We start from the raw sequence: 22,155 nt of genomic DNA, 5'->3' as shown, positions 1-22,155 counted from the left end.
ATTATAGAATTATTGATATCTCATGCAAGCAAAATTTTATTAAAGATCATGCTAAATAGGATTGAGGCCAAAGTTGAGGCAGAGATGCCCGAGGAACAAGCAGGTTTTAGGAAAGGTATGAGCATCAGAGATCAGATCCTTTGCCTTAGACAGATCATAGAAAAATATAAAGAATTCAGACTCCCTCTGGTAATGTGTTTCTTAGACAACTCTAAAGCTTTTGACTGTGTTGAGCATGTGAAACTGTAGGAAGTAATGAAAAGAATGGGTTTTCCTCAACACACTATCAGGTGTTGGATTGACTGACTGGCTTCAAGTTGGAAAAGGAGTTAGACAAGGATGTTTACTTTCTCCTCACTTGTTTAGTATATATGCAGAGGACATCATGCGTGAAGCATTGGATGAGCTCAAGACGGGAATTAGGATAGGAGGTAGATACGCTGATAATACAGTACTCCTTTGTAATGACATGGAAGAACTAGGACTAATTCTTGACAAAGTTAACAAGATCAGTAATAACAGAGGACTTCAACTCAGTTCTAGCAAGACAAAGATCATGGTTCTCAAAGGAAAAACAAACAGAGAAGCTCTTGAGAAACAAGTGTATCTTAATGGAGAAAGAATTGAGGAAGTCAGCAAGTTTGAGTACCTGGGATCCATTATTAATGTGAAGAATTGCTGTTCAGAAGATGTCAGAAAAAGGTTAGGAATGGCTAAAACAACAGTCAGAGACCTGTTTAAAATCTGGAAGGATGGATCTATCTCCATGGGAACAAAGTTGAGGATTTTAGATGCAGTTGTTTTTCCAACAGCAACTTATGGATGCGAGACTTGGAACCTAAAGAAGTCAGATAAGAAACGGATATCTGCTTTTCAGATGTGGTGTTACAGAAGGCTGTTGAGGATATCATATACTGAAAGGCGTACAAATGAATGGGTGTTAGAAAAGATTAGTAGAACTTTAAGGCTCCTTAAGGATATTGACAGAAGAAAGTTAAAATATTTTGGACACACAGAAAGAATGGAAGGAGGACTTCTCAGAACAGTAATAGAAGATAAAGTTCCTGGAAAAAGAGGCAGAGGTAGACCATCAATGAGATGGATGGATGGCGTGTGTGTGGAGCGACTGATCTTCAGAGTGTTGAGGCTGCCAGAAAAGCAAACAACAGGACTACATGGCAAGGCCTGGTGTGGAACATCATCGAGCATCGGAGTGACCATACGGCATCTGTAGATGCTCAGTGAACATTAGAGAGAGAGCTTTTCTACTTTAGTTCTCAATTTGCTTAGCCACTAAAAATTTATCATCAATATCCCTTAATTAGCTCTTATAGTATTGGCTACTCTTGTAGGTAGAAAATGAGTGAAATTAAAAGTCAGCTATACACTTTGAAATGTCAAACTTGTTGTGCATAATTATTACATCACTTCTCAACATATATGATATATTTGCTTGTTAGTTAGCCCTATATGCTAATGATAAATCTGATATTTTTGAAATATCCTTTGCATGTAGTGTACTAAATTTTAGTGCCTGAGAAAGTAGAGAATCAAATTTCATATATTTGACTATAAATTTATGCAGATTCAGAAGATTATAAATATTAGCATTATAATCCCTTTGCACTTTAGATGTGGTTACTGGCAGCAGAAAGTGAAGAACAAAAGCAAAGAGAAGAACTAATTGCTAGGCTTCAGGAACAAGCAAGAAATCAACAAGATGATAGGATACGAGAGGAACACAGGAGAACTTTCACAATGTGATAGTATATTTCATAATGTCTTATTAATAATTAATATGCAACAACTAACTTCATTATAGTATCATCATCCCGAGGGACCACTGTAAATATCATAAATGGCAAAATATTATTGGTAATAGCATTCTAGTCCATCATTAAGATTTACAGTGATCAAGAAATACTGTGCATATTAGAAGAGAATTGTTTACAATGTAAAGCGCAGTTTATTTTTTTATGTAGGAATGTATATACACACACATATATCATATTTAATACAATCTTTAAGTCTTAATTGTATAGTAATCATGTTTTGTGATGTACGAATATAATGAGCAATTTTACCTGTTATATTTTTATCTTTATTTGTTGTGCTGTATTTTATTTAAATTTCATTATTTGCTTTTTAAATCAATCTTTAACTGTAAGTTAAAGATGAAAATTGGTTTGTTATCTGAAATTCGTTTTTTTTACTTTCTATCTCAAATGCATATTGTTTATGTTTATTATTTTCTATGTATGTATATTTTTAGGTTGATATATTGCTGATAGATTCCTTTAACATCTGTACCTAAAATGATCTGATTTATAATTTTTTTTTAGGAATACAGTAATATCCCGCTTTATGACACTTCACTTTACAAGGACCCACTCATATAACACATTTCAATTATGACCAGTGCCCATTTATATGATGCTGCAGTCACTTGTACAATGATTTTAGCATCATGACTCCCGTGAATCAAACAATGCGCAGTTATTGTGAGCTGTTTTTTTAGGATATTGTTGCTTCACTGTGAATTATACTGTTTATAACTGTTATTTTATTGTTGTTAATAATGGCAGATAAAATTCAAAGTAAGGGTGCTGTTTGCTTCCAGTGAAAAGAAAAAGACATGTAAACCTGTTACATTTCATACTAAGGTGGAAATTATTAAATTTAGTGGTGGTGTATTGAACACTGAGATAGGCTGCAGGCTAAACTTACTTCACACCACTGTTGATACAGTTGTTTAAGAAAAAAAAGATACAGGGCTTAGTGAAGAGTGCTACACTAGTTAATACTACAGTTATCCATAAATGTGACAATCTTATTAACAAAATGGAGAAACTTTTAATGGTGTAGAGTGATTATCAAACTGGTTGGCATGTTTCCCTAAGCCAAGCTTTTCAGAATAAATTTTTCATTTGCATATCTGACATAAATAAATGCTTTATTTACATCATTTAGAGACATATATGACTGCTTAAAATGTTATTAAACCCGGCACCTACAAGTGAAAAAAAATAAAAAGGAGGGGGTGATTTGCTATACGACAGCACCTAATGTGTTGTATGACCGGGATATATACCTGTATTCTCTATGATGAGGTGGTTTCATAATTAATGTGTGGTGTAAATATCAACAATAACAGCAGCTTTTGTGTAATCTTTATATTATTTCTATTTAATTTTATTGTAAAATAATGAAAAATGCTCACTAATTTATAAAAAAAAATTCAAGAATTCTCATATTGTACAAGAACTCCCCAATTTACCTTATTCTTGAGACCTTTACATACAGTATATTATTTTGAATCAAGTGCTTCAAAACTCGATTCTGGTTTGGAATCTGAATTACTGTAAGGCCATGAAGCTAATATGCTGGTTAATTGTATATGTTCTCTGGCTGTTTACTTAAGGAAAATTCCTGGTACCTTTTGTTTAGTTGATTGCCCTCATAAGTTCAAGTTCCTTACATCCTAAATGATCTGTGCAATCTGATGTATTAAATGCATTACAAATGATTAAATTATATGGGTGATATGAGGTTTGTAAATAAAGCAGTGGCAACATGTGCACAACATGTAAAATAGTTTATCAAGTCTGTACAATTAATTACATTCCTTCACTGTAATCTCCTGCCATGTTCTGCATTCTGTTTCCAAATTTGTTGGGCTGCTGATACCATCATCAGAGTGTTGCCTGTTGATATCAGTGATAGTGCAACCTACTGCTCAAAGAACCTCTTGCACATCATGAAACTGCAAACCCTCTTGAGATATTCTTTCATTTTGGGGAATAAGTCAAAGTTACAATTCATATCCAGTACATACAGAGGATGTTCCAATATTTCCCTTTGCCACCTGTCCACCATCTCTATCAACAATTGTGACACATGACATCATGCATTATCATGAAACAAACACAGTGGAGAACCCATAAAAAATGTGGTTCACCTTCTCTTAAAGCCAGGTGCAAATGGTGCTCCAGAAATCGTCGATAGTACTGTGTGTGTGTGTTAACAGTTTGCCCTTGGGACATAGCATGATGAAGAATGACACCTTGAATGTCTTAAACAACTATGAGCATGACTAACTTTGCTGGGTTCCTGGCAAAGTTTTTTTGGATGGGGTGATCTTGAATGGTGCCATTTGTTGGATTTTCTCTTCAGTTCAGGCTCATAAGCTGTTGTCCAAGTTTCATCAATGGCTACGATTCATCAATGATTTAGGAATGCATCCCCTTCATTTTCATATAGTTTCAGATAGAAGCCAGCAACTGCATACCTGTGCCATTTTTGCATCTGTCAAGTGATGTGGAATCCAACAAGCTTCATACCAAGCCTCTCTTTTAGGATGAGCCAAACATTTTGGTGGTTTATCCCATTTTCCTGGGACAGGAAAATGGTTGAAGTTGGCATACAGTCCATCGCTGATCAACTACAACATGTTCATCTGAAATGACGAGCCAGCCTGCATGACAGTTATCATCTGGTTGATCTTACCCAGCACGCAAAATGCCCTAACTCATCTTGTGATAGTCTGGTATGGTAGGGTAGGGCACTGTCACCACAGGCTTCCCTAAGACCATGATAACAGTCACTCATACTTTTACGAGGGTGGTTCTATAAGCTGCTGCCTGACTAACTCATTTAGAGGTGACAGAAAGAAAACAACTGTGTCACTTTTCAACAATCTCCCTTTACTTCAACACACTTTTCACATCTTTGAATTAACATTTCTATGCCCTTGAAAAAATAGTTTGTACTTTTGTTAGCAAAATGGCCTAAATTCTCGTGGTTCTCGTGGAAAGGCTTAGACGTTGGTTATGCATTTTTACTAAATAATTTGAGGAAATTACAACGTAAACTAGGATATACATTAAAATAAATTTTAATATACTTCAATATTTCAGCAAGGAAATATTGAAGTATATTAAAAAGCATTTTCAAGGAACTTAAGAACAAGACACGTGCATGCAGGCACAACAAACAGTAAGTGAGGAAGAAGCAGGAAGCTATTATTTCTCCTAAAGTCCTGATGGTGCCCCCTAGCAAGCAATGTTGGTGTTCTTGGGCGATTGGGCTGAAGGTCTTCTGATGTATATTTTAATATACTTCAATATTTCAGCAATACATCAGAAGACCTTCAGCCCAATCACCCAAGAATACCAACATTGCCCACTAGGGGGCACCATCAGGACTTTAGGAGAAATAATAGCTTCCTGCTTCTTCCTCACTTACTGTTTGTTGTGCCTGCATGCACGTGTCTTGTTCTTAAGTTCCTTGAAAATGCTTTTTAATATACTTCAATATTTCCTTGCTGAAATATTGAAGTATATTAAAATTTATTTTAATGTATATCCTAGTTTACATTGCAATTTCCTTAAATTATTTAGTAATAATGGCCTAAAGCTGCATCTCTCATCTCGTTGTCATCTGCAAATTTTCTTCCTCAAAGGTCTTTCTTCAATTTCAAGAAGAGGTAGTAGTCACTGGGTGTTCAATCTCCTGGAAGCAACAGTCCTTCTTTGCAACAATAGCCGTATGGACTGGAGCATTATCATGAAGCAGGTGAACACCATGACTCAGCATTCCTCGTCTCTTCTCCTTTATGGCATTACGCAGTTTGTACAGGAGTGAAGCATAATATTCTGCATTCAGAGTGGTATTCCTTTCCTTGAGGTCAATCAAAAGTCCATGGTATAAAGGACCATGGTTTCATCCCTGGCGACAATGGATTGCAGCACTTCTCTCTAATTCCCTTGGCAAAGCTCTAAAAACTTGTGGGAACGGGTCACACAATGCTCCTTCTGAATTGAAGATAGAAGTCAAGGCACCCACCGTGCACTGACCTTCAATGATGCAAAAGACAGTTGTTATAGAAAGTCCCAACCTTGCTGAAATTTCTTTGAGCTTCAGCTGTCTGTCATTGAACAGTTCCTCCTCAACCAGAAAGATATTTTCCTCAGTCATCACTTCCACAGGCCTTCACATCAGACCATCACAAGGAACATCTTCGATGCTCTCTCTTCCTAGGCAAAACTATTTAGCCCATTCTTTCACAGTGAAATATGAAGGAGAAGCTTCCCCATAAACACCATCCAATCACTGTTTGATAGCACTTGGAGAAAGCCCTTCTTTGATGAAAACCTTTATCACAGCTTGGTACTCAATTTTTAACATTACAGCCACTTAGCATTCCATCTGCTAGTCAAATTAGTGCCTCCAACTGAATGATGCAGGTAGAGAGTTGAAACTGGTACACTAAACTCCCCATAGATGGTGCTATCTGTCATGCATGCCATTTTAAAATTGGTGCAAATTTTGTGTCAGGCCAGAAACTTTTAAAACATACCTTGTACAACCACTTCTCTACACGAGGATACTTGTTAGAATGGGTTGCATTGCCTTGTACATGTACAGTACATACAACTAGTGTCTCTATCTGTTAAGAGGAACATTTGAGTTAGCAACTAAGTCTCCTGACAGTGCTGCCACTACTTTATTTACGACCCTTGTAAACTTGTAACATACTAAATTAAAATACTGTTCATGTAAGCCTATAAGAGTCTATTTATTTTTATTTATTTTTTTTAAGAAATTATACTAATGTTGAATAAAAGTTACAGAAACAAGTGATATCGTATGAATTATCTTTAAAGCAGTGGCGTAGCTGGGAGGTCCGCCCCGACGGCACTTTGAACCTTTTTGAACTTTTGCAGTTAATTCTAAAATAGTCTCGAGAATTCATTTCCAAATATTGTAATACTACTGCAAATTTTCTTCCCAATTGCTGTAAGCGTTGCTAGTTGTGAGAGGAGTTTTTCTAAATAAAGTTGATTAATGTCATTGACGATTTTGCTAACAGAAAAGCAAGAAAAATAACATTTTAGAATGTTGAAATTAAAGTTTTACTTCAAAAATAAGCATAGTGTTTTAATTTATTTCCCTATATCTTGTTTTGATTTATTGTAGTATTTTTGGCATGTATTGAGAGGGACGGCAAAAGCTCTACCTATGCCACTGCTTTAAAGTTAATATATTCATTATCAACATTAGGCTAAATTGATACAATCAACTGCTATCCTTAGCTTAGAACATGAAAATTTGTTTATTTTTGTTTCTAATAATTAGTTGAAATATATAAATAGCTGTAATATGACAACACAATTAACAAACAAAAAAAAAAATTGCTTACATATAATCCTTAATTATTTTTGAAGGACCAACCACCCACAACTTTGTTTTGGAAAGTTATATTGTCGAAGAGTTATGTTTTTGATATGATTCCTACCCACGGGAATAATGTGTGTGAGCTACGGATGGGTTTTTTTATTACTAATTATATATATATATATTTATTTACATAATCCAGAAATCCTGCTCTAGAGACCAAACCATGGAACAAACATCCAACCAGGCTGGCAAGTTTGCCACTAGATTATTTTTTTATTTTATTATATGTATGCTGTATGCCTGTGTAGATAAGCAAATAGATATTGTCTTGTCTCATCTGCAGGCTCAGGGTTCAAATCTTATTGTAGCATAAATCACTGTCTGGTATAAGCTATCATCCTTCTTATTCAAAACCTGATTTCACTTGAAAAAGTACCACTTCTTGTTATCTAGCATGGGACTCTCATATTATCTAAACCTAGACAATTACAGAAGGCTACCAAACTTAGTTGCATGTTATATGCTGACACTTTTTATTCTGTTAAGTATTCTGTTAATTAGATTAAATTACTGTAGTTACTGTATTAACTGAGACTTTGAAAATTACTAAAAATTACTTAGTCAAAATATTAGCAAATTACATTGAGAGACCAAAAATTTGACACTGGGAATGTCTCCTCTTTTATATTATAAATATCCAATTTACATGGCATCTTTTTCTAAAAATAGATCTCCAAATCAAATCAGCATCTCCTTGGATGCATTCTCTAAATGAATACCACAGAAATTATTAAATATTCAAATCAGAAGAACTGACATTTTAGTCCTATACACTAAAGCTTATGATATTTTTTTGTCGATCACTCTTTAAACACATTACTTGATCCTTAAATTCTTTAGTACATCACATGCAAGATTTGTGCTGGATAGCTATGTGACGCCTGATGTTTGTGCATGTAGTATCTTAAGCTTTATGTATGCAAGAACTAACTAAACTAGAAATTCACTGTTATCTTTTCCATTTTATATTTCAGTATTTACAGTAATAGTACAGTTAAAAAACATACATAAATTTAAATTATGAACCTACTTGAAACAATATCATGGGTGAAATTAAATTTTGTTAAGTGTTAATTATTGGGAACAATAATTAATGATAAGCATTAGCACATAGGATTCACTACAACAGTATCATTACACATTATATGCACACAATTCTCTATTCCAGAAACTTATACTAGCTGATTTGTTATAAATCCATTTAACCTCTCTTGCAAATATTACTGCTGAAGATTAGTTAGAAAAGTAAGAAACAGGAAACTGGAATTTTGTATTAAAAATTAATTACATGTATTGTATTAGTGCAAAAAGAATTTAGCAGTTAGGTTGCAAAATGTTATGGTAGTGGAAATTAGTCATTTAAAATCTTTGTAATTGATAAATATCAGCAGTCCAAAAAAAAAAAAAAAGTAAAGTAAAATATCCTTCTTAAGAAATTTCACTTCTGACTTGCAGTCAGAAGTCATTACCGTTAAAGAAAATGCAGTGATGTAAAAATCCTACACTGCCATCATTGAAACATGTGATGTACAGCTAGCATGTATGCTTCCTATTGGTAGCATCTCATTACAGGATAAACAAAAGTAATGGACAAGTGCAAATTGATATCTATTAAAAAAAAAGTATAAAAAGAGCTTTAGGAAAATAGGAATTTGTACAGATAGTCTTAGAAACTGAGAAAAATATCTTCCTCTCCCAAAGGGCAGAAATACTCTAAACGAGAATTAGAAAGAAATAATTTGCAATGAGTATATTTTCTTAAAGTAAGTTTTTAGAATGTCCTATAATATACAGGGTGTTCGGGATAAATTTGACAGTTTCGTAAGGAAAAAGAAAATCTTCTTTGTATCTATTAAATTTAATGAATTGACAAAAAAACATTACAGGCAGAGTTAATTACAATACTATCAACAAGATTTACTCAAAATAACCACCATTAGCATCGATCACAGCTTCAATTCTGCTTCGGAACCTCGAACAAGCTGATGCTACAGTCTCCCTGGGAAGGGCCGCAAAAACTGTTTTAATTTTATCCATTAACTGGGCTTTTGTATTACTGGAAGTGCGATTGGTGTCTTTTTCAACTGCGCCCCATACAAAATAATCCATGGGGTTAAGGTCTGGGGAGTTTAGAGGCCAAACATTTGGACTGGTGAAGTCGTAGAAATTTTCAGACAACCATTTTTGACTTTTCCCAGAGGTGTGGCAAGGGGCCGAATCCTGCTGCCATACGTACGGCCTACCATTGGCTACCCTTGTTATCCAGGGCTTGACTACAGTTAGTAACTCCACGAACAAAGCCCGAATTCCAATGCCAGGGTTCTTCAACACCTGTTCCTGCAGATTTGCGAGGAATTCTGCTGTACGAACGCAATCAGATCGTCTGCTAGGGATCTTTCTTCTTGCTACATCCTCGTAGTCACCATTGCAAGTCTCTAGTTCATGCCTGATTGTTTTTACTGTATTCAGGGAGCATTGGGCAGCAGTCGTAATATCCTTATTTTGATGGCGGGCACGAATCATCATGATACAAGTTATTCTCTTCCATGATTCAGGTGGGTTCCAGCTATCCATCCTTTCTGACATCTTGTATATGAATGAAGAAGGGTCCAAACTTTTAAATGAAGAGAAGTGTGTGTTAATACATGTAACTTACGGAAAAATATAATTAATTATAAATATGTCAAATTTATCCCGAACACCCTGTATATATTTAAATAACATGAAAAATAATTTGGAAATTGTTTATTCATACAAGTATTTGTGAAATGTTAACTAATTAATTTCTCCATAAAGATAAATTAATTCTATAAACTACAAAAACAAAAAGGAAGATATTCCTCTTTTTTTTTTTTCTTGAAAACATCCTTGAATTAAGTTACAGGAACTTATAATTACATCTTAATACGAGAACAGGAGGCAAGAAAAATTTATTTTAAGATAGTAATTATGGACTAAAAACAAGGATACTATTATAGTTTTTCAGTTCATCTTGGCTTCAGTAATTAAATAGATTTATAAAAGAAATTTCTAACGTTCACAGAATGGAACTGTAATATTTTATTTTGGTTTCTAGTTCTGATAGCTGTCAGAATTATAAACTTTGCTCTTAATTCTTAATAAACAATGCAGAAAAAATTAGCAATTCTAAGCAACTATTATTATATTTATTTTTTTTTTCGAGATTGCTGTAGCTCTGTTTGCCTTTATAAACCAATATTATAGCTACTAAAAACATTAATTTGAAATAATTAGATTTAGATAAAATTAAAAAGAACTGTCAAATACATATAACAGACATATCTGAATGAGTTGACCAGTTGTACAAACTGTGTATATTTTTATGAATGTTGATTAAATATCTTTAGTTTTTTTTTTTAAAAAAAAAAAGGATAATGATTTTTTTTCTGAAACAATAGAATACATTTTGTCAATTCTATATACATTCACCTTTCACACTATAGCAAATTTTCCACAATAAAACATTTCTTTAGTCCCCAGTCATAAAAATTAGATGTTGAAAGTTTTTCCACTGGGTTATACTATAAATTAAAGACGCCAAGAAATTATATTCTTGGTTTGATCCTTTATCCAAGTGTAAGCAAACAAAGTTTGTGCATGAAGTAACTTCACAACTCGGCAACTTATATGTAAGGCTGATGTCTTCGCATCAGTTACCTTAGTATACCATAATGCAACACTTGTATCCTTATGGACATCTTTAATGCTATGCATTATGGGAAGGGCCACTACCCAGATTGGTTTTTTCGACCTCTCTTTTCTCCAAATATTCCCAAAACATTTCTTTATGTCTGGTAATCGTTTACTCCTCTGCTGTTTAGATCTCTAATAAGGAGCAACTTTTTTCATTGAGTCAGCTGCCTTCTCTAATGTCTCAAAAAATTCCTCCATTTCTTCCTTAGTATAATATAACCTTCTGTGGGACCATAGGTACAAACAAGTCTCATTGTCCAGTTCTCTCTTCTGATATTTGTCCACACCACTCTACTTGATACTGCCTGCCATTCAAGATTATCTTTGTATACTATAGCTACTACTCCTTTTCCCTGATTGTTATTGCCTGAATATAAGATTTTTATGTTTTATGCAATTCACTATGAATAAATTTGCTTAAATGATAAATATCAGGTTTTTAACTCGTATACATTTATTTAAAATTTATACTAGATGTATTTCCTCTATATGTTTTGCTGTCTATATGGCTAATAGCATCACCAGGAAGTTGCTTAACATAAGTAAAAAAAAACAACAAAAATTTAATGTTTTCCACAACAGTCAATATTTATATGTTGAAAAGACTGGAATGATAGTTTAATCATGAATATCATTAGGCATGTTATGTGCAGTCTCTACATTGTTGTGTAAACTCTGTATGCAATTGCTGGCATAGGAAAGATCTGAATGTTATTACACATGTTAATTAATGAGTTCCAGATGTTGTGAAGGATCATTCCTTGATTTCTATGTAGTGTGCCTTTTTGAGAAAATGACCTTGGAGGACTCCTTGAACAACCTGTTGAAGCAATTCACTTCTAAGTAGGACATGGAGAATGCTTGCCAATTTACCGTGTGATGTTCTTTGAGGATCTTCACTATGAATCTATTTTTTTTCATCTCTTTTGTTTTCAACGTTGCCTATATATTCTTTGTTGAGATTCTGAAAATATATGTCGGACCTACATATATCTTTCCACAGAATATTGTGCATATTTGTACACATTGAAAATAAAATTCACATTAAAAGTAGAAAAGAAAGGAAACATCGCTGAAGGATTATCATCAGAAGTCTATAGGAAAGAAATCTACACAGGCAAGTACCTACAAGCAAGCAAGCTCATTCTACCACCCTTAACAAAAATTAAGTATAATCAAAACCTTGAATCATGAAATCAAACATAAAACAAGAATTTCAAATCCTATTTAATCAGTTCCTCCAAAATGGATACTCAAAAAAAGATACTAAACAAACTTGTTTTCAGAGAAACCATCCCATAATAACCCAGAAATTAATTATAAAGGCACAGTATCCATTCTATACAGCAATGCATCAAGAAAAATGGTCAACACCTTACAAAGCATTCTATGCTCCCCTAATGACAAAGTTCCAGTTTATAAACATCCAGGTGTATACAAGATTCCATGTCCATGTGGAAAGATACGTAGGTCAGACTGGGAGAAGTTTTAAAATCTACAGCAAAGAGCATATAGGCGACATTGAAAGCAAAAGGAAAGAAAAAAGCAGACTCACAGCACACATCCTCAAAGAACATCACATGGTAAATTGGCAAGCATTCACCATTGCCTTACTTAGAAGAGAATTCAACAGGTTATTCAAGGAGTCCTCCAAGGTCATTTTTTCAAAAGGCACACTACATCTTCACAACATCTGGAACTCATTAATTAACATGTGTAATATTCAAAGATCTTTCCTATGCCAGCAATTGCATAAGAGTTTACACAATGTGGAGACTGCACATACATGCCTAATGATATTCATGATTAAACTATCATTCCAGTCTTTTCAACATATAAATATTAACTGCTGTTGGAAAACATTTAATTTTTGTTGGTTTTTTACTTCTGTTAAGCAACTTCCTGATGATGCTGTTAGCCATATAGACAGCAAAGCATATAGAGGAAATACATCTAGTATAAATTTTTTAAAAATATATACAAATTAAAAACCTGGTATTTATCATTTAAACATTTTGTATTTGTCACTTAAAGATCTCACCTGTTTTTGTCTTCTTTGTCTCAGTCATGCCTATTATGATAACCTGGTATTTATCCAATTCTTCTGCTAGTTCCATTTCTTTTTCATTGATAGTAGCAACCTTGCACTCTGCTAATGGTGAGTTGGGATGTGTTCCAGGATTTGTAATTATAATTGCTTGACCAGAGGTTTGAGAGTGTTGATCTGGTAAAGCATCAGAAGATCTATTTATAACTGCAGTAGCAACTCTACCTCCGATCAGGGAAAGTGACCATACAGTCTTGTCCTGGGAGGTTGCTGAACATGTGGAAATTTCAGTCAAGAAAGGATTTATGCAGAACTACAAAGCTGGTGATTATGACAAACTTAGGTGCTATGGCATAAGAAACTACTTGAAATGAATATGATTAGCACATGAGAAGTGGTCAAGGATTGTTTGAACAAGGCAGTATCAGAGTCAGGAGATAAACTGAGTAGAGATTAAGTGGGTGACTAACAATATAAAGCAGAAGTGCTGCAAAAAAAAAAAAGCATTGTGGAAGGAATATAAACAACAAGGTGATCAGCATGCCCATGAGCAATATAAAGCACAAGCAAAAAGAGTAACTAGTATGGTAATAAAGGCTAAATCAGATTTGCAGAGAAAATTAGCTAAGCAGATCGAAATAAATCCAAAAGAGTTTTTTTCGCTACATAGGAAGTAAGAGAAAGAATAATTGTGGAAAGATAACTTTACTCAGTGCTGATGGTAGAAAAATTACAGAAGCAGAAGAAATACTTCAGTTACTAAGTGACCATCCAGGTGGTGACTTTTCAGTCACTGATGTGATCTTTGAGATAGATTAACTGGAGGTTCTCGGTATATTGAAAAATATCAGTGTGAATACAGCAGTGAGCCTGGACAGTATGTCAGCTCATGCGCTACGAGAATGTGCAAGTGAACTGGCAGTGCCTCTGACAAAGTTGTTTGATCTAAGTCTCAGCTCTGGCAACGTTCCAGGGGAGTGGAAAGAGGGTAAAATAGTTCCATTACATAAAGGTAGCTGCAAGACAGAAGTAGCAAATTACTGACCAATTAGTATCTCTGGAGTGGTGGTTAAAGTGTTGAAAAAGGTCAAAGGGGTTGCTCTTTAAAACCAAAATTTAGGAATGGGTGAATAAGAATATGATACTCTATAGCAGCAGCATGGTTTTGTAAAAGGTACGTCCTGCCTCAGTAATTTATTCACATTTTATAATAAGGTGACAGCAGAATTGGATAAAGGAAATGGCTACACCATGATACTGCTAGATTTTGCAAAGCCATTTGACAGGATACACATGGAAAACTATTACATAAGTTGGAGCAAATGGGAATGGATACGAGGCTGGTGTATAGTGGAGTTATCCAAGGCTCTGTACTAGAACCACTACTCTTTAATTTCTGCATTATGATATAGCAGATATTCAGTTGTTTGCCAATGATGCAAAGCTAGGGAGTGCAATAGTTGATAAAGGTGATAATGTAGATATCTTACAGGATGATTTAAGTAAATTGGCAAGCGTGGGCAGAGGACAGTAGTTGTCAATTCAATGTTGTGAAATGTAAGGTAATGCATTTCAGAATGAAAAGGTTACACACTTTGTAACATATTGATGCCACTAGTTTACAGGAAGCTTATGAGGCTAGGGATCTGGGGGAGATGGTGGATAGAGATTTGAAATTCAGAAGGCATATTGCAAGAGTTGGCTAAATAGCTCAGAGGATTACTTGGGTGCTGAAGAACACATTGACAAGTAAATATAAAGAGGGGACAATAACATCCCTATAAGGATATGATTTGATCAGATGTTGCCTGCTGTGTACAGATTTGGTCACCTGAATTTCTTGGGGGATTGGGAGGTGATGGAGAGGATTCAAAGACGAGTGACCAAGCTGGTGACAGGTCTGTGGAATGTTCTCTATGAGAATAGATTGCCGGTGTGTGGGTTGCAGAGTTTAGCTGACAGGCAAAGGAGAGGGGATATGACAGAAACTTGCAAGTTACTATAAGGATTCTATAAGATTGACAGAAGAAATACATGGAGAATAGGAGGAAAACAAGAGGTCGCACTTGGAAGTTGTATAAGAGTGTAGTTAGAGTTAGTAAGGGTATGCAGAGTTGGGGTGCTCACAACCAGAGGTGGTTGTGAGCACCCCAACAGTTAATAGGTTAAAGGAAATGATAAGTGTTAATAGATAGAGTGGGTCTCATGTGATGAGTCTTTTGACTCCATGGAGTGCCCATATAACTGAAAATAATAATAATATGAAATCAACACATTCTTGGAACTATAAAATAGTTAAAAGTAATCAATCTTATCTCCTTACCTGCATATCCTCTTCATATCCTGTGGCACATAAGGACAAGATCCACCTCATCCAGTTCCCTCCTAGTCTCTTGCAACCAATTCTGCCTTAAAAAGGCAAACTATTTATAATATTTTATTGTGAACCATTTTACACCATGTTCTATTAATAATTTCATTTAAAACACTACCAGCATTAACGAGATATGAATTGTCCACATTGACCAAAATAATGCTGTCTCTTTTCAGAAATAAAAAAAATGCAAGACTGAAACATGCCTTAAAACCCATTCATAGTTTCTGCACTCTCCAGCAATGCATTCCACTCACCATGCAAAGAACCTGCTTCTCGTTCTCCTGCTCATACTTCCCATGGATGGTGTATTGTTCTATCCTTGTCCACCTGAAAAATCTACTCCACATTAATCTGGTAACTTGCCAGCTTGTATGTCTCAATCATATCTCCCTCTCCTATTCACAAGGCTCTGCAACTTGCATTTCCCTCAATCTCTTCTCATATCTGACTTAGTAAACCTTCTCAACCCTCTCCAATACATCCACATCTTCTTGAAAACCAAGCTACCAAATCTGCACACAGTACTCCACATGTGGCCTGATCAAAGCCTTACATAAGAGAACCATAATCTCTTTGCTTCTGTGTGTCAATGTCCTCCTCATTATTGCTGTAATCTGTTGTGATATTCTTACAGTTTTACAATGTGACCCCTAAACTTCAAGTCTGTCCACTATCACTCCCAGATCTCTCATCTCTTCCACCTCCTTCAAAATTTCCCAATAACTGTATACTCTGCATTCTAACCTTGCCTAAAAAATTTCAGCAGCTTGCACCTTTGCAACATTAAACTGATAGCTGCACTCTAGTCTATTGAGATCCTCCTGTAAGGCCACAACATCTGCTCTACTTCTGATAGTTCTTTCCAACTTTGCATCATCTACAAACAGCTGCACATCTCTAATTAAGGTAATACTAATGTCATTAGTGTACAAATCAAACAATAATGGTCCTAAAACCAATCTCTGTGGAAAAACCACTAGTGACCTTCCTCTTTGGCAGTACCACTCCTCCTACTGACAACCAATCAGCTATCCACTGCACTAGTCCGTTCTCTAATCTTATCTGTTTTAATTTAGCTACTAGCTTGTCTCATGTGACAGTTTATCACATGAGACAAGCTTGGATTTTTGATGTACTTGGATTTTCCAAAGGCCTTTGAAAAATCCAAATACATCACCATATATGGATCTCCTTTATCAAGTGAATTTGTCACCTTGTTGTAATACATAATCAGATTGCTAAAACAACTTCCCCCTAACAACCAAACCTATGCTGACTATCATAAAGAATACCGCTATTTTCAACCCACTTCTGAATCCTAATCCTCACCAACTTCTCTAATGCCTTAACAACAACTCCAGGCACACAGATTGGCCTATGATTTGTCTTATCCCACCCACCCTCCCACTTAGTGAAGCAGGACAATTTTTCTCACTTTCCATTCCTTTGGGATTCAATCCTGTTGTAAGATCATGTTAAACAGATGTGCCAAAGGCCCAGTATTCCTTCAAGACACATGGCAAAGTATTGTCAAGTCCTACTGCCTGCTCATTCACCATCGGTCTCTCCTCTGCCCATACCATGTACATTTTAGATTCTCATGATGTCACCATCACGAGAATGAAATACACTGATGAACTGCTCACTGAATTCTTCAACCATATCCTCTGCATCGGTTACCAATCTGCCCGTGTCATCAATTAGCATCATTCTTACATTGTCATTTTTTCTTCTACTTGTCCTATCAAAAGAACTCAAGTTTTTTTTGTTGTTTTTTTTAGCTTGATTGGCTAATTTCTTCTCATACTGTGCTTGTGCTGTCTTGACCAACCAAGTCACTTTCCTAACCTGCTCTTTGTGCTCTTCGTGCAACTAATTATTACCAACATTCATCTCGTGTTGTCTCCATAGTGCCCTCTTCTTTCAGATTTCACACTTAATCTCTTCATTCATCCATTTTATTCCTATATTATTTAACTCACTAGGTGAGGTTTTTCACCTTTGGACTACACTCAGGCACTGCTGCTGTTAAATAGTTTTTGATCAGTGCCCAAGCAGCATCTATCTCCCTTCCACTCAACTCTTTTTTTTTTCCATGCTATAGCTCCCAGTTGTCTCCTAAGCTTTTCATAATCATCAGCCTTATAGTTCCACATACATCCCTTCTTCACAGAAGTTCTCATATGATTGGCTACAACCTAGATGATCACTTCATGGTTACTCTCGCCAACCAGGGGAAGATTATTTAATTCACAACCATCCACTGATGATATAACCAGATCTAAGATCTTAACCCTCGTATGCCCCTGTTATATAATACTGATGATTGTTGTTCCTTAAGAACTCAAAAAATTGATTCTCTTTATTCTCTAATGCTATCTCTTCATGCCAACCAATACTGCTGCAATTGAAATCACTCTTTGCTTGCTTACTAAGCCAAGTTGCCTGTACATTTGTCTCCATCCTCCACATTCCCTGGTCTGTAGCAACATCCAACCAAATCTCACTTTCAACCTCCACCTCACACACACCATACTGCTTTAAAATCACTGCTAGTTTTTTTATGCCTTGTATGGACATAATTCCCCTATTATCATCAGCAGCAACACCCCCCCCCCCTTCTCGCCCTTCGTTTCCTCATGAAAATCATCATGTCCTTCCATTTCTATTCCCATCAAGATATTATTCTGATCTGACCATGTTTCATTTATTCCAACTATTTTCGGGCAAATAAACTCAATGCAACAATTTCATCTCCTTTATTTCTGATACTCCTGGCATTTGTAAATATCCCCCGACTCAACTATTCCTATGCATTCTGAGTCATTCTATTCATATGCTGACCATTCCCATACATGCATTCATTACTGCTTTCAGAACCCACTCTCCAGAGACTGTCTACTTGACCCACCTCATTTTGGCATTCAGCTTGCATTCCTGTTCTCACATTCACATTGGTCTCACCTAGTCCACTCTCCTGCTCATGTATGTCAATTCAACTTCCACTGATTACACTTCCTTCCAGCAGCAGCAGCCTTTCCAGGTGACTCAATTCCAAAACCATTCAAATGCAGCCCATCACTCATGTACAGTTCCATTTGTCTCTCAAACTCATCCCACACATTCACAAACTGCACTCCTTTCTCTTCACACATTTCTGCTAACATTCCATTCAAGATCTTTGCTCTCTTCCACAATTCATCGTCATACTTTGAGCAATTCACAAATTACACTTCCTATCAACACTGCCGTCTTTCACTCTCCTTATTAATCTCCTGATATCTATCCTCGCATTCTCCCTATGCCCAACCGAATCATTCATTCCAACCACAAACTTCCTTGCATGCTTCTCATATCCAGCATCCCAATCACCCTGTTCATCTTCTCTCCTGAAAAACAGACCCTGTGCACCTTATCCGCCACACCTTTTATAATAGAATAGCCATATAGTTTTACTCTTGAGTCATTTGCTATTTCTTTTTCTCCACTATTTTTCATTTAATTCTTTTGTACATCTAATTTCATTTTCTATATGCCTCATATCATTTTTCATTTTAATCATTTCATTCTTCAATTCCTGCATTCTAGTTGTTTCTGCTTCCACATTTATGATTACTTTTCCTTTTTCAATCATTTACATATTCACTGTCACATATTCTCATGCTCTCCAATCACTTACCTTTCATCTGATATTCTTCACTTCCATTTCATGATTTTTATTCAAATCATTGCAGTCAGTTAACATACCATATATTAAACAAATCACTAATCTTGACACCTAACAATAGATTAATCAGAATTCTTATTTTAGCATGAATTTTTCAAACTCAAATTTATAAACAAATTGAGGACCTTAGTCCTCAATTACTAGAGCTTTGCATGGCCTCTTTGTGAGAACTTCCTACAACTACCAAATAATACTTGCTATGATGAAAGATACATTGATAACAAGAAGCACGAAAAAAAAAAAAGTTGAAATAATCAATACACAAAATCCAGATCCTGAATTTACTACAAAATGTTAAAAAAACTTTGGTTTTAATTTAACCATCTTCAGAAATAAATTCTAGTTAAGTACTAAACCTACCGTAAAACTAATCAATATTACATATCTACTTTGATACTGAACGAACGAGGATGGGCTGGCAAATTGGGATTTAGCCGACCAAATTGTATTCTTATTAGTTAAACCAAAATAAAAAATGATGGTACAACATGACAAAATTTCATGCAGGCTGGGGCATCGCCCGGTTAAACAAGGCCCCCGTTATTTTCGCCAGGGAACCAGGGCGAACAGCGAAAAGTCAGCTACTGGAACAAATCTGAAAACAAATCAAAACTCAACATCACCAGAGTTAAAGATCGGTACTATCAATGTAAGAAGCCTGAATGACAAAGAAATGGAGCTAGCTGAGGAATTAGATAAGTACCAGATCGACATAATAGGGGTGACCGAAACAAAAAAGACAAAAAACTGGTGAGATCTTTCTGAGCAATAAATACAAAATGTTATATTCAGGCAATGACAATCAAGGAAAAGAAGGAGTAGCCATAGTATTCAACACAAAATACGAGGCTAATCTTCTTGAATGGCAGTCAGTCTCAAGTAGAGTAATGTGGGCAAATATGAGAATGGGGAACTGGACAATGAGACTTATTTGTGCCTATGGTCCCACAGAAGGTTCTACTAAGGTAGAAGTGGAGGAATTTTTTGAGGCTTTAGAAAAAGCAACTGACACAATGAAAAAGGAAAAGTTGGTCCTTGTTGGGGATCTAAATAGCAGAGTAGGAAATGATTGTGAGACATACAAAAATATTTTGGGAAAATTTCGAGAAAAGAGCAAAGCTAATAATAATGGCAAATATCTGTTGGATTTCTGCTCAGGACATGGACTGGTTATTACTAACACCATGTTCCAACATAAAAATGTGCACAAATTCACATGGAGAGAAGAGGCTAGGAATAAGAAAAGTCTCTGACTATGTTATTGTTGATAGTGATGTTTTCTCCCTGGTGCAGGACACCAGAGTGTACAGAGGATTTGAAATTGGAAGTGATCACTATTTAGTCTTGAGCAGGATAAAATTGAATTTCATATTGAAAAGAATAACATGTAAGAAAGTTTTAAAGCGAATAAAAGTTGAGCAGCTCTCAGATGTGAACTGTAGACTAAAATACAGAAACATTATTGAAAAGAAAATGAAAGAGTTTGAGAACAGGAATCAAACCTTGGAGATTCAGTGGCAAACTCTGAAGAAAACATTGATTGATCATGCCTGAGAGGCATGTGGTGAGGTTGTGTGCAAGGATAAAAAAATCAGAACTCCCTGGTGGACACAGGAAGTTAAAGAGGCAGTGAAGGAAAAGAAGAAAGCATATCAAAAGTTCCTGTCAAATAAGTCAGCTTGTGCTCTTAAAGAATATAGAGACAAATGCAAGAATGCTAAACACTGTGTAAAACTAGCTAAACAAAAGTCATGGGAGGACTTTGGCAAGAATATAGAAAATAAATATCAAGAAGGTGGCAAAATATTCTGGAGGTTGTTGAAGAAGCTTAGGAATGGAGGAAAGAGTGCTGTAAAAGGAGTTAGAGATGATAAAGGTGACATGAAAACAGGAGAAAAAGATATCCTTGAAGTATGGAGTAATTACTTTGAAAAACTGCTAAATGAAACAAGCAGTGATGACAGCACAGTGATAAAAAACACTGACCAGGCATGCAGTCAGGAATACATATCCATACTTGAAGTAGAAAAAGCCATCAAAGGCTTGAAATGTGGAAAGGAAGCAGGAGTTGATGATATTCGACCAGAAATGCTGAAGTATGGTGGTATAAAAGTCTTACAGTGGCTGCACTGCATAGTTCAGAATGCCTGGACAGAGGGACAAATTCCCGATGATTGGAGTAGAGCTCTCATAGTACCCATATATAAAAAGGGAAATAAAACTGAATGTGAGAATTACAGAGGTATTTCCCTACTGAGTGTTCCTGGCAAAATCTATGCAAGTATACTTGAGAAACGGTTGAGAAGAATTGTGGAAGGAAAGCTTGGTGAAGAACAAGCTGGATTCAGGCCAAATAGAGGCTGTCAGGATCAGATCTTCACTTTACGACAAATAGTCGAGAAAGCATGGGAATACAACAAAGATCTGTATTTAAGTTTTGTCGATTTGGAAAAGGCATATGACAAGGTGCCAAGAGAGAAGCTATTCAATATGCTGCAGTTATATGGTGTCAATGGGGCATTATATCAAGCAATACTTAGTCTTTATTTGAGTTGTAAGTCAGCAGTTAGAATTGAAGGAAGTACAGGAAGATGGTTTAATGTTAAATCTGGTGTGAGACGAGGATGTACATTATCCCCTCTGTTATTCATTATCTATATGGATCACATTATGAAGGAATGTGGTATTAAACCTGATATCAAAATTGGAGATGTTAATGTCAGCTCTTTGCTCGGATGATGTTATACTTCTAAATAAATCCGCTATAAGTCTGCAAGATTCTCTGACTAAATTGAATAGCTGTTGTAATAGATATGGTATGAAGGTCAGCAATAAAAAGACAAAGACAATGAAAATAGGCAGAATCGTTGAAAATGTCAACTGTGTTGTGAATGGAGAACCTGTAGAACGAGTAAAACATTTCAGCTACTTAGGCACGATTTTTACTGAAGATGGTAAATTAAATATAGAAATAGACAACAGAATCAGCAAAGCTGGTATGGTGGAAAGTCAATTGAATAAATTCATATGGAATAAGAAAGAAATTAGTCG

General features: G+C 35.5%; 1 protein-coding gene across 1 annotated transcript in view; it reads left to right on the top strand.

The window, feature by feature from the left end:
• The window catches only part of LOC150095666 (two pore channel protein 1-like), a 355,100-nt gene extending 353,035 nt beyond the window's left edge, over window positions 1-2,065 (top strand). The window contains exon 24 of the mRNA XM_090409936.1: window positions 1,633-2,065. Within this exon, the coding sequence (XP_090266062.1) occupies window positions 1,633-1,764 (132 nt within the window). The 3' untranslated portion in view covers window positions 1,765-2,065. The remainder of the gene's footprint in view (window positions 1-1,632) is intronic.
• The last annotated feature ends 20,090 nt before the right edge of the window (window positions 2,066-22,155 follow it).

Source organism: Typopeltis vanoorti, chromosome 20, assembly GCF_054136105.1.
Source record: "Typopeltis vanoorti isolate ZY-2024b chromosome 20, IOZ_Tvanoo_1.0, whole genome shotgun sequence".
NCBI lineage: Eukaryota > Metazoa > Arthropoda > Arachnida > Uropygi > Thelyphonidae > Typopeltis > Typopeltis vanoorti.
The sequence above is the reverse complement of the archived record's forward strand: the minus strand, read 5'-3'. Positions and strand labels throughout refer to the sequence as shown.